Source organism: Meleagris gallopavo, chromosome 16 (genome assembly GCF_000146605.3).
Source record: "Meleagris gallopavo isolate NT-WF06-2002-E0010 breed Aviagen turkey brand Nicholas breeding stock chromosome 16, Turkey_5.1, whole genome shotgun sequence".
Classification (NCBI taxonomy): domain Eukaryota; kingdom Metazoa; phylum Chordata; class Aves; order Galliformes; family Phasianidae; genus Meleagris; species Meleagris gallopavo.
The window spans coordinates 8,714,176-8,728,872 of record NC_015026.2 but is presented as its reverse complement, the minus strand read 5'-3'; the positions used below and the strand labels follow the sequence as shown (position 1 = coordinate 8,728,872).

The 14,697-nt window shown below is 52.6% G+C and overlaps 1 protein-coding gene across 2 annotated transcripts; it reads left to right on the top strand.

The window, feature by feature from the left end:
- The first annotated feature begins 26 nt into the window (after positions 1-26).
- LOC100543379 (phosphatidylethanolamine N-methyltransferase-like) lies at positions 27-10,133 on the top strand. 2 transcript variants are annotated; one of them, XM_010719582.3, is made up of 5 exons: positions 27-935; positions 4,263-4,374; positions 7,997-8,071; positions 8,611-8,671; positions 8,758-10,133. In XM_010719582.3, the coding sequence occupies exons 1-4, from the start codon at positions 740-742 to the stop codon at positions 8,663-8,665; spliced, it is 438 nt and encodes a 145-aa protein (XP_010717884.1). In that variant the 5' UTR covers positions 27-739; the 3' UTR covers positions 8,666-8,671; positions 8,758-10,133. The 2 variants fall into 2 exon arrangements, with proteins under 2 accessions (XP_010717884.1, XP_010717882.1); XM_010719580.3 differs by having other exon boundaries at positions 8,611-10,133.
- The last annotated feature ends 4,564 nt before the right edge of the window (positions 10,134-14,697 follow it).

Here is a 14,697-nt window from a genome sequence, read left to right as displayed (position 1 = left end):
AAAAAAAAAAAAAAACAAACCTCCAAGTTTCCTACCTCGTGTGTCACACATACATGGAGAAATCCTGCATACAGCACTGCGGATCTGTTATCTCACTGTTATTAATGAGTATTTCTTAATCGAGAAGTTATCCTGTTTGTGAGCATACATGGGTACTGGAGGTGTGTGAGAAGCCAAGCCCTGCTCCTGGGCAGATGTTCAGATGGCTTAAGATGGGGAGGTCACAATTATTGCACTCACAAATGAGTATTGGGAAGGTCAGACCTGAAATGCCTCGGTGAGAAGCAGTGCTCACACTCCAAAATCTATGTATCTCGTGTTTTCCTTTTGGTGTTCAAATCCTCCTCCTGCCTGTCAGCCAGCAGCCATGAATCACTCCTGGGCACGTGGTGAATGCATGAAGGCTGCAAAATATTTTGGTGGAGGAGAGGAACGGGGGTGGGAGCACGAGATAACCCGGCAGACTGCTCCCAGCCCTCCCAGTGCCGAGGTTCTGCAGCCTCCAGCATTTACATTCAAGGGCATCTTTAGATATTGTAGTGCAGTAGGGCTGATATTTCCAGGAGTCATCAAGGGTTGCAAGTAAAAATAACTTCCCTGGGGCAAGTCCCGGCTGCTCACCAGACTTTGTGGCTTCTGCCATCGGGAGCTGGAGAAGATTCAGAGGAAAAAGAGACCCTGAGAAGTGCCCTCCCCCAACAGCATCCTTTCCCAAAGCTCTGCATCTCCCATAGGGGTGATGTTAGCAATGAGTCGCTGTTATAACAGCCCTTGTTGTCTCTCCGACAGCTTCACAGAAGCCATGAAGAGCCAGCCGAAGCTGGAGGGCTTGGACAGCCACTGGGCCCATTACTCAGGCTTGGCCATCATGGCTGTAGGGACCTTGTTTGTCATCTCCAGCTTCTTAGCACTGGGATTCACCGGGACCTTCCTAGGTAAGCACTAAAAATTCAACAGCTAAACCAGAAAGGTCATTTAATCCTCCCAGAGTTGCACTTAATCATCCCTGCGGGTCCCTCCCAACTCGAGATATTCTGTGTCTATGATTTTGGTAGGGCAGAATCTCCTGTGAATTTCCTCTTCCTTGTCTTCAGGGTGCCGTTAGGTTTGGTCTTGGCTTTGTGATACCAAAGCATGACATGGCCGTGCTGTTACTTTGCACGAGATGATCGCGCAGTGATTTTCTACAGCGAGTCTAATCACCTTCTGCATCAAGCCTGAAATGTTAGAAACCAGCTAATTATCTCAGAGATCAAACGTCCTACAGAGAAGGCAGCCCAAGGGCAGATCCTGTGAGCAGGTCAGCGCAGCACCAGCAGTGCGCGGTGGGAAGAGGAGGAAGAAGAGGAGGATGAAGGAGTAGGAGCCATCCAGCAGCCTTGTGCTGAGCCCACAGCCGTCCGGCACGCGCTCAGGCACAATCTCATTTGCTCTTCCCCTCTGCAATAAACACAACATTCTCTGACAGATTCTTTTATCTGCCGCTTCATGGCAAAAGGCATTTTCCACTGTGCCTGCTTTCACATTTAGAGCGTAATTCTATTAGCATTGTTGACTTTAGAAACATGCCAGTATGTGTGGAATTCATAAAAATAAAATAGAGACAGGAACAATAAATACCAGAGGAAAGGGGCAGCTCCCGCTGGCTGGAATAATGACAGCTCTAGCTTTGACACTGCATTTAGGCTGTGCTTTTTGCAAGTGCTTTACAAACCAAATTCAATTAGCTCCTGCCGCGTCTCCAGGAAGAAGAGAGGGAGGGAATAAGCCTTCCTGCTTTCAAGTTGAGTTGCAAAGAAATGTGTTGAGTTGGCCAAGATCCTGCTGCCAAAAACAGATCCTGGTGCTCCTGGACTTGTGCTCTCAACATCGATGCTCCTGGCGCCGTGTTGCATCCCTATCCCCCAGCCACGGGGCAGAACGTACCCACAGTGATGCTGTGTGCATGGAGACGTGTCCGGGAGGCCGGGCAGGGCAGCACCCATCAGCTCGAGCTGGTTGAGCGCTCCTGAAGCACAGCCAGCTCTGGGATTGCTTACGCAAAACCTGATTCACTGCCCACGAGGACCCACTGGGCTTGAACCACGGGGGGAAAGCAAACGGTGAGTCAGGCTCAGCGTAAGCAGGGGCACAGCCCCGTGCTCTGAGCAGGGAGGAGTTGGGTGCTGGTGGCCTGTAGTGGCACTTGTGCTCATCCCACTGAGTCAGCAGCAAGGAGGGGTCTGCGGGTCTCAGGGGGCTCACGTGGCTGCCGTCTGGCTCAGGACTGTGCTCTCACCACTTTTGCACACACAGCACTGGCGTGGGCAGCGCTGGCACTTCTTGCTGCGGGTGGCAAAGAACTGAGCTTCTTCAGCAAGAAGAGGGTAACGACATCATCCTGATCTTCTCAGTCAACTGAGCTCAAGAGACGTTTTGAGAGAGCAAGAGATTCCCAGGCATTTAATAAACTGACTGAGACAGCATCGGGCCTTTCCCTTTTGGGTTTTCTTAAAGCAGTGAGTGCTGAAGCAGGCAGGACAAGGAAATTGCATCAGGGCTGCCCATTAGATCCCAGTGGTGCCACTCCCATTCTCTGCTGTGGCTGGATGCAGCCCATTGCCCTGGCAGCTCTTCTCTCTCCCCTTCTCCCAGCCGTGCACTGGCTGGAATTTATTTTGGAGCCATTTGCCTTATTTTCTGACACAGGCAATAATGAGTGCTTGACTTCCCAAGGGCCGAGGGCTGCACTGCATGCCCGAACCCATCCGTCTGCACCCAAGCACAGTTCCTTTCACTGACCAAGATTTCAAGCAAATTGGGCCTGGCCGGACTCCATCAGTGGGTCACGGTGGAGCCAGCAGCTCCGGGTCAGCCTCGGGGGGCTGTGGGAAGCACTGCTATATATAAGGATGAAAGGTCTGCAGGTCCTCGCTGCTGCTCGCATTCACTTCGTGCAAACCTCCCCGGTGCCAGCGCCCTTTGGGGAGCGAAGTGTTCCACCCGAAGGCGAGGGCGGGCAGGGGATAATGAACGTTTTGACACAAAGAAAGCACAGCAATGGGCTGTGGCTTCGGGGGGGCTTTCTAGCAGAACAATCTCCGAGTCGCATTGCCAAGCGACTGTGAGAACACGTCGTGTGAATACCAGGCAATTATCTCACTTAGTGGCCTGTAGTTAAAGCCCAAAAGCATTGTATAATTGGGCAGGCGCTATTTATCCTTGGAAATAAATGTTTTTGCACCACGTGAGGTCAAAGAAATTACACCACGATCCAGGTAATAATAATAACCTTGAATACTTTGCACTCCCATCATGCCTTTTATCTGAATTTCCGAGCACTTTCTCACCATCCATTAATCCTCACCCCCACTGCACTACGAGAAAGACTGGTATTGTGATCGGTGCACAATGGCACTGGGAGGGATGGAGGAGATTTGCCCAAGGGCAGGGAATGGGCTGGGGACACAACCCATGGCCACGGGCTGCTCGCTGGGTTACGCTGTGTCTTGTGCTGAGGACACAGAGCAAAGTCCTTGCTGGCCTTCGTGGTCTCATTATAAGCCCAAGAGAAGCCAAAGCTGTGCATCCCAGCCCTGTCACTCCCCCAAAATGCCTCTGCACACATCTCCTCGCCTGTCACGGAAAGATTGCTCTGAGGTTGATAGGAAGCTGGTTGGAAGCTGACAGTTTTGAAAGCTTTCCTCATTACAGATGAAAATCACCTATTATCATCATCATCATCGTGCCGATAATTGAGCGTTTTGTAGGCAGAGGTGCTATTTTCTGAAATTCTGAGAAATTCTCTGAACTATGAGATAAGAGTGGCACTGAATGGGGGCATTTGGTGGCGGCGGTCTCAGCTGTACCGTCACGAATCACCATTACTGTGCACCGGGCTTATTTCCCCATTAGATGTATTTGATCCTGTGCACTCACTTCCTCATCAAGTGGCTTCAGAGGAGCGATTTTCAAATGAAAAAGCAGAACCAACCAGTTGGGACCTCGAGAGCTGTGTCCTGATGAGGAATGTAGCTGCCATCGCCTCACTGCAATGCACAAATGCACAACCCTTCCTGGTGGGCAGAGAGCCATTCCCGGAAAAGCTGATGGAGATGGAGTAAACACAGCCTATTTGCTGCTGTTTTCTCAGCCTGAAAGTCAGCAGCAAAACCCTTTGTTTGCCGTTGCTCTGCCTCCATGGCAGGGATGCCCCATGGCGTTGCATGCTGATCCACCCCACTTCATGGAGCCTAATGAGAAACCCTTTGTTCACCCTACAGGGGATTACTTTGGCATCCTGATGGAGGCAAAAGTGACCTGCTTCCCCTTCAGCATCCTGGATAACCCCATGTACTGGGGCAGCACGGCTGTCTACCTGGGCTGGTCCCTCATGTGAGTATGTGCTCCTGTCATGGTACTTGGGGGGTAAGGTGCTGGCTTGGATCAGCGGCCAAAGAAACGTTTGGTGACGGCAGTGACACAGCTGGGGAGTAAAGCAGCAGGGGAAGTGCAGCACGCCCTGGCTTCTCGCTTCCCAACTATTTTTGCACACGCAAAACCTTTCTCTGTCATAAAAAGACGTGTGGAATTAATTGTCGAAAAATAAATAACGGCCGAGTGCTGGGGAGAGGAAACATCAGCAAACGCTCTGCAGCCAAATGGGGTCCTTGGCAAGCTCTGCACGTGGAAAAATCAACAGCCAGGGCCAAATTCATGCCGGGTGTCGCTCAGCGGGGGCCAGGCACTGATACCAGGGATTGGTGTGACCCTGTAATTACCTCTGGAAGAAACAAAACAAGCCAGCACACCTCCCCCCCACTGCATGGTGATAGCACTTCCGAAAAACTCCTCGTGATACAACACAGCTTAATAGCCTGCTTAGGAGGAAATGAATAGGCTGTAATTTAGCAGTAAATGAGCAATATACTCAATTCTGTGTAATAAGTTTTATGTGGTTTTCATTTGATATCACATTTTATTTATTTGCCTGGGAGTAAAAACCACAGCAGGGTTGTGTCGGGAGCCCGTAGAGTACTGCTGGACTTTATCACCTGGTGTTTTGCACAGGCACTGCCACGTGGGACACCTCTCTTATACATCAGTGGGAAAACAAAGCACTTTGCCACTTCTCGCCTTCCCAGCCACATGCACAGCATTGCAGTGCTTTCTGGCCCCTGTTAATCAGTAAAGCCTGTGTCACTGAGCCTTGTGTTCGTTCTGCACTTTGACATCCCCCCTGCAGCAGTCAGGGCTCACTGCACAGCACCCTTTGCCTTCCTTGCAGCCCCATGGCAACTGGGTTGGGCCCAAGCCCTGGGAAACAGTGCCCAAGTATTGGGGGACAGGAGCTGCAGGGGACAGAGGGACAGAACCGCACGTGCCACCCCACAAGGAGGTATTTGGATGGAGAGCTTGTAAGGAGATTCGTATTATTTTACAATTGAGCCATTTCCTAGAATCCCTGCCAACCAGATGAGCCCTCTCGAGTTGTTTATGTTGCAGAAATTCCTCCCTCACCCCCACAACGGAGCAACTTCATGCTGGGTGCACTTCACTTCGGTCTTTAGCCACAGTCCTGGGCAAAAGAAGCTTGAAGCAGCTCGAGACAACAACATGATTGCCTCTTTTTCTCATTAAAAGGCTGCCACCATAAAGGGCAGCGAGGCGTGAGCAACAATTGCTGTTGACAAATTGCAGGAGCTGTGCAAAGTGGCACCAGGGCACGGCACGGCTGGTCTTGTGGGAGCTCCACACAGCCCTGCACACTGTGATGGTGACTGTCTCTCTTCCCCGGGATCTCGGCTTGGGTTTCTGAGTTGTAATGGGGATCCTAGGGCTCTTCTGAGCTCTCCGTGGGGCCACAGGGCTTTGAGATGTGGGTCAGAGCCAGCGTTCTGGCAGCAGGGATGTGCAGCTGAGCTGTTGGCACACGAGGAGCACAACTTCTGGCTGGTTTTGGACAGGCCTGAAATGTAGAGCATATTTCTCCTCCCTCAGTGATATATTACACCCCATACTGTGGCATCAGAGCCCAAGGATTTGATTCATTTACATCCACAAGGGTACATACTGCGTAATGTAAGTGAGTCTGGCAGCACCCCAGACAGCCTGTGATTAGGGCTCCGGCATTAAGAGCATCACATGAGGCCAGAGCTGCTATTTTCTCCTTTCCAGGATATTGCACATATTCCAGACTCAACTAATGGCAGCTCCTTGGACAAAGCAAATGTGTCTGCTAAGCACACAGCGGGCAGCACTTTGACCCCTTCTGCACACAGCGAGCAACGGGCACAGGGCAGCTGGGGCTCCTTGCTGTGCCTACAGGATGCACAGGGAGAGGTTTCCTCCACACTTGTCATGAAAATGGGAGCTGCAAGCCTACAAGAGCAAATATCCCACGTTCAGTGCTCAGGACCAGCAGTTCTGGATGGGAAGGATATGAGCACACAAGCATTGCTCTTGCAAAACGTCCGTAGCAGTGTGGAGATGCAGCAAGGGCTGGGGACAGACAAACTCAAAAAAGCCCCTGGCTGCTACCAGGACCAAAAAACCTACCTGGCTGACTCATCATTGACCTTGCTACAAAATGAGCTGCTGCCCAAGAAGTAGGTCGAGCTTATAACACCAAGATGCTTCTTATTGCTCCAATCGAGCAGCCTTGTTTTTCCCAAAAGACAAATGGAGCATTAGTTGTCTAGAGATGGCCTTGTGTACTTGTGTATCTGTGGCAGGGGAAGTGCTTTAACTCATGGCAACAGGCTGTGTAAATCAGAGCAGGCACTGCAGCCAAATGATGCAATTAGAGGTCTTGCTGTCAACAAACAATCATGCAAATTTGTTCTCTCTGATACAAATCAAGGAGGAGACATGACTAAGCATGTAATAGCTGGAGGTTGGGAATGAAGAAGTTGTCCCATGTTTCCTAATGAGAAAAAAAAACCTTGTTGTAAAATGGAAGCAGTGGAAAAGTGAAGATTTGTGTGCATCTCTCCAGGAACTGATGTGGCCAGGTGCTACCTGATGGCTGCTTTGGGTGGTGTGGGGTTCAGGTCGTTTGGTCTCTCCTCTGAAGGCACTTTTTCCCAGAGGGCTGGTCCCCTTGCATGAGGGTTGCAAGATATTTATCCTCACCATGGACCAGCTAAGTACATTTTTCTGCTGACAGCCAACTCCTGTCCCCATCAGAGAGCTGAGCTCCAACCAGCAATTAAAGACAAGCAGCAGTGTCCTAATTAAGGGCATGTGCAGCCAGTAGCTGGAGGCAAAGGATGCAGAAAGGAGGTTTGGGAGTCTGATGCTAAGCAGTGAACTGGACACAGCCATGCTCCTGGCTGGGGAGCTGAGACTGGGACTCTGCGGGGAGTTTGCGCGTCATGGAGTGCTCTTGGTACCTGGCTTGGAGACTGCTGGGATCCTGGGGCCTTAGCAATGACCCCACTGCCTTCACCAGCCATTCTTCGCCATCTCTTCCAAACCTTACCATCCCTTCCACCCCTTACCATCCCTTCTGTTCTATCCACCCCTTCCATCTCTTCCCATCCTTGCCGTCCCTTCCATCTCAACCTGTGATGGCTCAGCTCAATGTCTACACAACCATACGCTGCTCTGTCTGCCAGGTGCCTCCTGCACCCCGGGTGGCCGTATTTCTGTGCACATCAGGCATTTCCCTTATAGCGCTGGCTTGGAGCCACGGCCGTACGTAAGCAGCTGCTCAGCTATTAAGCAGCCTTATAATCTCAGGACTTAGCATCAAAGCAGAAACTCTCAGAACAGAGACATGAGGGGATCAGACTTGAAAGAAGTTGCCGAAGTAGGCTGGGGAAGAGTCTTTGCCAAGTAACATCTGTCTAAGACAGTTAACATTACGCACACAAAAAAAATCCACCTTTTGTTCACTTCTGTTTAATGAGCAAGAGAGTGCTCTGGTGGAGCCTAACGTCTCATTTCACTTTCTAAAGCAGGTCTTGCATAAGCCCATGTACTCACCTGATCTTTTCCTTCTCTTTCAAAACAGGCATGCAAGCCCAGCTGGCCTTTTGCTGACAGCTGTAGTGGCAATTTCCTACACAATTGCAGTGCTGTACGAGGGGTGAGTAGTTCTGCAAAACTGGAGAGCTTCTAATTATTTCTACCAGCTTTAACTCCCGAGGTTTCGGGGAACTGCAGAAGCAGAGATGTTTTTTCTGATTCATTCAGCGGGGAATAAGGAAAACAGAGAATTGTTTTCCAGTTGTTTTGATAATGAGCAGATTCCTTTCTGAAACTATGTGCTGAGTTCTAGGAACATTTGTGCATTTGCTTATTTTTACCAAAATATGTTTTTTTTCTCTTTCGGATGCCTAATTCTGTCTATATGCAAGCAATGAGGAAGGCAGGAAGAGGGCTCATAGTGGCATCTGATGGGGTGCAAGGAGAACATTTTGCATTTGTTAATTTCTTTCTCTGATATTTCACCCCACAGCTGTCCAACAGCCCTGGGTGAAACAGCCCAGAATGGTCCCCGAAGCGCTGGGAAAGGTCTCTGTGGGAGGTGGGAGGTGGGAGGTGGGTTTTCCCAGAGTGTGTGGCACTCATGGTTTCATCTTCTTCCCTCCTTCTTTTGCCCTTTTCCTGTGCCTGCACCCACAGGCCTTTCACAGAGGAAATCTACCGTCAGAAACAGAAGGCAGCAAAGAGCAATTAGCGACAGGTACATTTCCAAAATGGCCGTGCCATGTGCTCTGGGTTCTGCACGAGGTCCTTACCAGACTCTGCTCTTTGCCTCTCACAATGCAGTGCCTCGGACACCTCATGCAGCGTGCCCTGCTGCGCCTCGTGCTGTCCAATCTGCCCATTTTCCTACTGAGATGTTTCCTAGTAATTAGCCCAGCAACCCCTAATGAGCCAACTGAGCACCCTGCAGTCTTGGAAGCCATCAGAGGAACAGTGTGAGCACGGCGTAGGAGCTGGAGAGCCCCATTCAGCCCCTCGACCTGTCCTCCCACACTGACAGCTGAAGATCTGCAGGGACGAAGCAACCCAGCTCCAGCACCAGCCTGGAGGGCAGAACAGCGGTGGAGGCACCGGGGGCCTTTTGGAAGCAAGGTGTGAGCGTGCAGCAGCATGGCAGCATGATCCTCCATGCCTACAGCTGCTAAGGACGGGGTGCATTGGAAGGCCGTTCCTCAGCGTTGGGCACTTTGTGCTTTTTGGACAGCACATTGGACCTCATTGCTCGCTCTGCAGGCTGGATGTGGAAAGGAGGGCACAGCTCACTGATCCTCTGTAGCAAACAGATACTGCCAAAGAGGCATGGCTTGATCAAAGTGGTGCCCATGCAGCTCTCAAACTGCAGGGGGACGAAGAAGGGCAACCGCTGCAAATCTGACCATAAACCCGTCCGGAGCAGAGAGACCTCCTCGTCCACCCCGTGCTTTCCCACTGCTGCACAGCTCTGTAGCATCTCTGTGCTATTTGCAAAGGCTCCTAGACAGGGGACAGCAGGGCACATAGATATGAATGCCTGAGAGGACGGAGACATGGCAGCTGACCCATGGCAAAGCCCCAGCATGGAGAAACCAGTCTGGAAGTGGGGAAGACCAATGGAAAGATTCAGTCCCCATCAGCAGAGTGAGCAGTCCCCTGGTGCCGGTGCCCCACTGCCCCATGGCTCTCTGGGCCCCAGGGACAAACCCCATCCAGCCCCTCCAACCCCATGCAGCTCCTCCTTTCTCCACGGCCACACGAGGCTCCTGCCCACCATCCCACCACACAGTGCCTTGCCCCCACCGGCCGGGATGAAACGCAGCCTGGGCTCCTCCCTGCTGCTGGATCCGGCTCCAGAAAGAAGGTCCCGGGGCTGACGCCACAGCCCCATACTCAGTGTTTACAGATTCCCAGAACGGTTTGAGAAATAAGCTATAAATGACGAAAAAAAAGCCACTAAAAACTAAAGGGAAGGGATCAGCGATGCTCCCGGCTCCCGTGGGGACATGGGCTGAGTCTGATCCTGCAGTTACGCCATGCTTCGTCCCAGCATCACAACGTCCCCTCTGGAGAAGGTCTTCACTTCTCCCAGCACATCAGTCCCATTCCCTCCTGCTCGTGCCTGGCTGTAACTCACCCTTCCAGCATTGCTCAATGGGAATTAAAGTGTCGGTTTCTTTCTCTTTTTTTCTTTCTTTTCCTGTTTCCTCCAGCAGGGCTCAGGGACGTTGTGCTTCTGTTTCTGAGCCATTGCACAAGGATTATTTTTTTATTGGTATCTCGACGACCTTCCTCCTAGAGACTTGGGCATAGTGTTTTATTTTTAAATAAGTTTCCACATCCCCTCCACATTGAATGTTTATAGACAGAGGCTAAAGCAGCCCAGTGCCATAGCAAGCAGCAAGGAGAGGATCCGTTGCACTGTGCAGACATTCGTGTCAGAGTTGCCAAACCAGGCTCGAAGTCACTCGTGCAAATAAATTCAGATTTGTTGGGAGGTGAAATCGGTGTTTGCAGAAGAGCCGTGTGCTTGTTAGGAAGGATTGCTCCACTGGGAACACAGCGAGAGCCGCGTTGGTGCTGCCTCACTCCCAGTGCAGGGATCACCACAAGGATGGGGAGCTCTGGCTGCACAACTCCTGTCCCCAACCAGGATAAACCCCCCAGGATGGTGTGTACTGCCATAAACACACTGAAGGGAGTGTGGGGCCACGCTCCCTTGCAAACTCATGGCATCCCAAAGGCTCAGGGGCTCAGTGCTGCAGTGGGTGCTTCACACCCAGCCCTTCCCTCTCTCCACCCGCTCGTCTCTGGGGCTGTGCCCAATTTCACACTGCCGGTGCCATGCGGGGCGTGCTGTGATGTTCAGGCTTGGCACAGAAGTTTGTTTGCAGCCTTGGGGGAAAGTGGCACGAGGCCGTGTGCAGATACAGCAGATAACTCCCTGCGCTCAGTGCATTTCTCCAATGCAAACACCAGGAAAGGAGGAGCTGGTTAAATGACAACTGCTGGCGGGCAGGGACAGCCAGGTCAGTGCGGCCACTGCACTCTGTGCCCCCGCTCACCCCACGCAGCACTGCCCTCAGTCACATGTCAGCGGGGTTCTGCCCCACATTCCCCTTCTGTGCCAACCTCGCACGAGCTCCATGCGCACGTGGTACCGTATGCATGTGGAATGGAACACATCAAACTCCATGGGATGTTTTGTTAGGGAAAACTGCCCACGCAAACCCAAGTCGCCGCAGTGCATGGCACTGCTGGGATCGCCTCTGCAGGGCACACTGGGCTGCATCCTGATTGCTGTTCTCAGAGACATCAGAGCCAGGCAAGCAGTCCTGGAGCCCCACACTCCACAGGGACCACCCATCACCTCTGTGCCGTGTTTGCTTGCATCCAGCACTGCACTTCCCTCACCTTAGGGAGAAAAGGCTATCAGCCCTTACGTGGAACACAAACACTATTAGGCAGTAACAGAGAACAAACACAACTCACAATCGAGCGAGCGCTTCTCGCATCAGCAGAGATGGCAGCGGCCGCAACCCCGCATCTTTCCTGCACGGTCCTGGCTGGGATTTTTGCTGAGTTGGCAGTTTTGCAGTGTGGGCAACAAGAGGGGAATGAAGCCTCAGGGCTCTGCAGGTGCTCCTGCACTGTTTCCCAGCGCTGAGGATCGGTGTGGCCACGCAGGGATTGTGAGTTGGTCTGGCACCAGTGGGTGAGTTGGGGTTTGGAAGGAAGAGAGGAGCACAGCGCTGCCCAGCAGTACGTGGGCTTTCAGGAGCAGGTTGGGCACTGACTGCTTCATCAGAGCCCCGGAGGAGGGGATGCGATGGGGCTCATCCTCACAGGGGCTGCCTGCAGCTGGATGCCGGTGCTGAGCAGCCCCACAGCCTGGAGAGCCCATCTCTGATTGCTGCCTCTTGGGCTCTGCTTTCATCTGAAGGCCTTTTATTTTTGTCCCATTGCCCTGGCAGCTGCTGCTATTTCCATGGGAACCCTCCTGAAATCTGCAGCAATGCATCTGCTGGGGTCACTGAGCCTCCCTCTCCCCCGTGCCCTATATTCCAGGCCTGGAGCCACCCAGGTCCGATTACAAGTGACATTTCTCTCTCTAATCCCAGGGTGGCTGATGCTCCTCAGAGGTGAGCAGGTGCTGCTGGAGTTGGGTACAGATTCAGATGCTTCCACTGTCCCTGGGCTGTGGAGCTGAGCCCTGTGCAGTGCTTGGCTGCTCCATGCACATGGCACAGCTGTGAGCTGGGTCCCATCCCAGTCATGATAATTAGAAGCCCATCAAAAAAAAGTGATGGGAGGAGAGGAAGCAGAATGCCAGGAGAGCAGGGCACAGAGCTGTCTCATGCACAGGTGATGCCACAGCAGGAGCCATGCTGGTTGGACTTGATGATCTTAGAGGTTTTTTCCAACCTTGGTGGTGATTATTTGATTCTATGCACATAATAGTTGGGGATTTGAGGCATCTCTGGCTTTCCAGCTCTCTATTGATCAAACCACAAGGGTGAAACAGGAGACATGAAAAGTGTTGCAAAAAAAAAAAAGTAGGAGGGTGAAGGGAGGAAATAAAAGCAGCCCCTGATGCTCAGAGACACAGCAGCCCACTGCTGCCCTGCATCTCATCTGAGAAAAATTATACGTTGTGAATTACATGCTTCTTTTGAAAAGCCGTAAGAGGGATTTAATAAAATGAGTCAAGCTAATAGTATAGGGAATGAAGAGCAACCCCAGGTCCTGCATCTTGATTTCATCAGCTATTTTTCTCCATGGGACACACGGGAGCTACAGCAGAGCCCTCCCTACCTGCCCTGCCCAGTGTTCCTCCCTGCTGGCTCCATCCTGGGGAGCAGTGGGGCAGCAGTTGGGGCCTGGGGGGAAACAGCAGGAGTTTGGGAGCCAGGAGTGCAGGGCTGGGGGTGTGCACACACACAAAGTCCCCGGTGCTGTGTAGAACAGGACAGGTGCTTGCTAGGACAGGTGCTTGCTAGGACAGGACAACAGGACATGGTAAATCTGAAGAGTGGAGATACGGAGCTCACGTGGCATCCACTCCTCTCCATGGCCCAGGAGGGTCTGGGGGTTGTGAGCTCTGGGACACACTTCCTTCTCATCTTTTAACCCCTTGGACCCCTGGGAAGCAGCACAGCCCTGGGATGCAGACACCTTGTCTCCAGCAGCAAGCAGAGCCGTGTGCTGATGCAATTGTTCCTTTCCGAGCGTCCCTCCAGGTCTCCTCTTCCAGGCTCAGCTGTGCCATGCAGCTCACAGCTTTCTGGTACATTTTGCTTCCTACACCTCCAGTGGCACAGCGTGTTCGGGTGGGACCCCGGGGAGCTGCACGTTCTGCCCATTTGTGCCACTTTCGTGGAATTCCGTTTGAGGTGGAAACACGGATGGGTGAAAAGAAACAGTGAGACAGCAGGGAGCGATCGGTGCTGAGGATGTTGGGTTGCAGAAAAAGTTCCCCCAGCCTGCAGGCTTCATGCAGAGCGGCTGTGTGAGCAGGCACAGGGCTCGCATCCTGCATAGCCAGCAAAGCCAGCACCCACCGGGGTGGGTCGGGCTGCAGCTGGGGGAGGTGCTGCCATAGCTGCCCCTGCTTCAGGCTCAGGCAATCTGCAGCCAGCTCAGAAATAGGCGGTGGGTTTTTGACAGCCGTATCCGTGAGAAGGCGCTGCCTCACAGCGAGGTGGGGCTGTGCTCATCCATCACAGGATGCAAGCGAGCGTGCTCTGTGTGCACCGGCAGTGCTGAGGTGCTCCTGGGGGACCGAGGCTTAATGCCTCATAATGCTGCTCTGTTCTGGCTCTGCGTGATTCTGAGAGAGCCTCGGGTACTGTGCCCTGAGCTGATGGATGGTGGATGTGTGCTCTGCCAGCTCTGGTCCTACTCCTCATACCCGGGGGTCACAGCTCCTGTCGCACCCCCACACCCAGCCCACACCTCTGCTGTCACCAAAGAGCCCTTTGGAGAAATGGATTTTCCATTTGCTAAAGCCTGCTAGCCCAAGAGCAGGCTTCAAGCAGGCTATTTTTACCCATTCCTGGCACTATTAATAGGGGTACGGTTACCAGCAAGATCTAATCAAGGTATTTGATGTGTCTGTCCCCCAGAGGTAGGCACTTCTTATTCCTCCTGCTGCTTTCCGTCAGCTGCTACAATTAAATGATCTTTTCGTTACTTTGGGTTGATACATTTGTGCTTTATAACGGGCCCTTGGCGCTGCTCTCTGTCTCGCACTCGGATCAATATGGGCTCAGTCCCACCCACCCCATGTCCCACGGCCTCTGCCAGAGCTGCGGCTCTTCGGTTGCTGCCTCACAGCTGCAGCTCCTCCATAAACCACTGGAGAGTGCTTAAATTAACCTCCAAGTGCGAGAACACCCCCAGAGGAGACGGCTCAGCAGCATCCATTTCCTCAGCAGCGCTGCCGAAATGCCCCGTGCTCCGCAAATTCCAGCTTCCACCCGTCCCTGAGCCCCGTGCGATGTTGCAGGTGGGGCTTCTGCTTTTCGGAACCACGTTTAAGCATCGACTTTCGCCAAGTCGCTGCGTTTGTTTGTTTGAACATCCTCAGAGGTGTTGTTCATCCAAAGTTTCTCAGTCGCACCTGTCTCCGGTGAGAGCCAGCCGCCGGCAGGAGCATCCCTGCCTTCCCGCGAGCATCATCCTTCACTGCCCGGAGCTGCGGGTCCGGGGTGCGGCCGCGTCCTCCTCGGGGGGTGGGGGGAAGGTTCA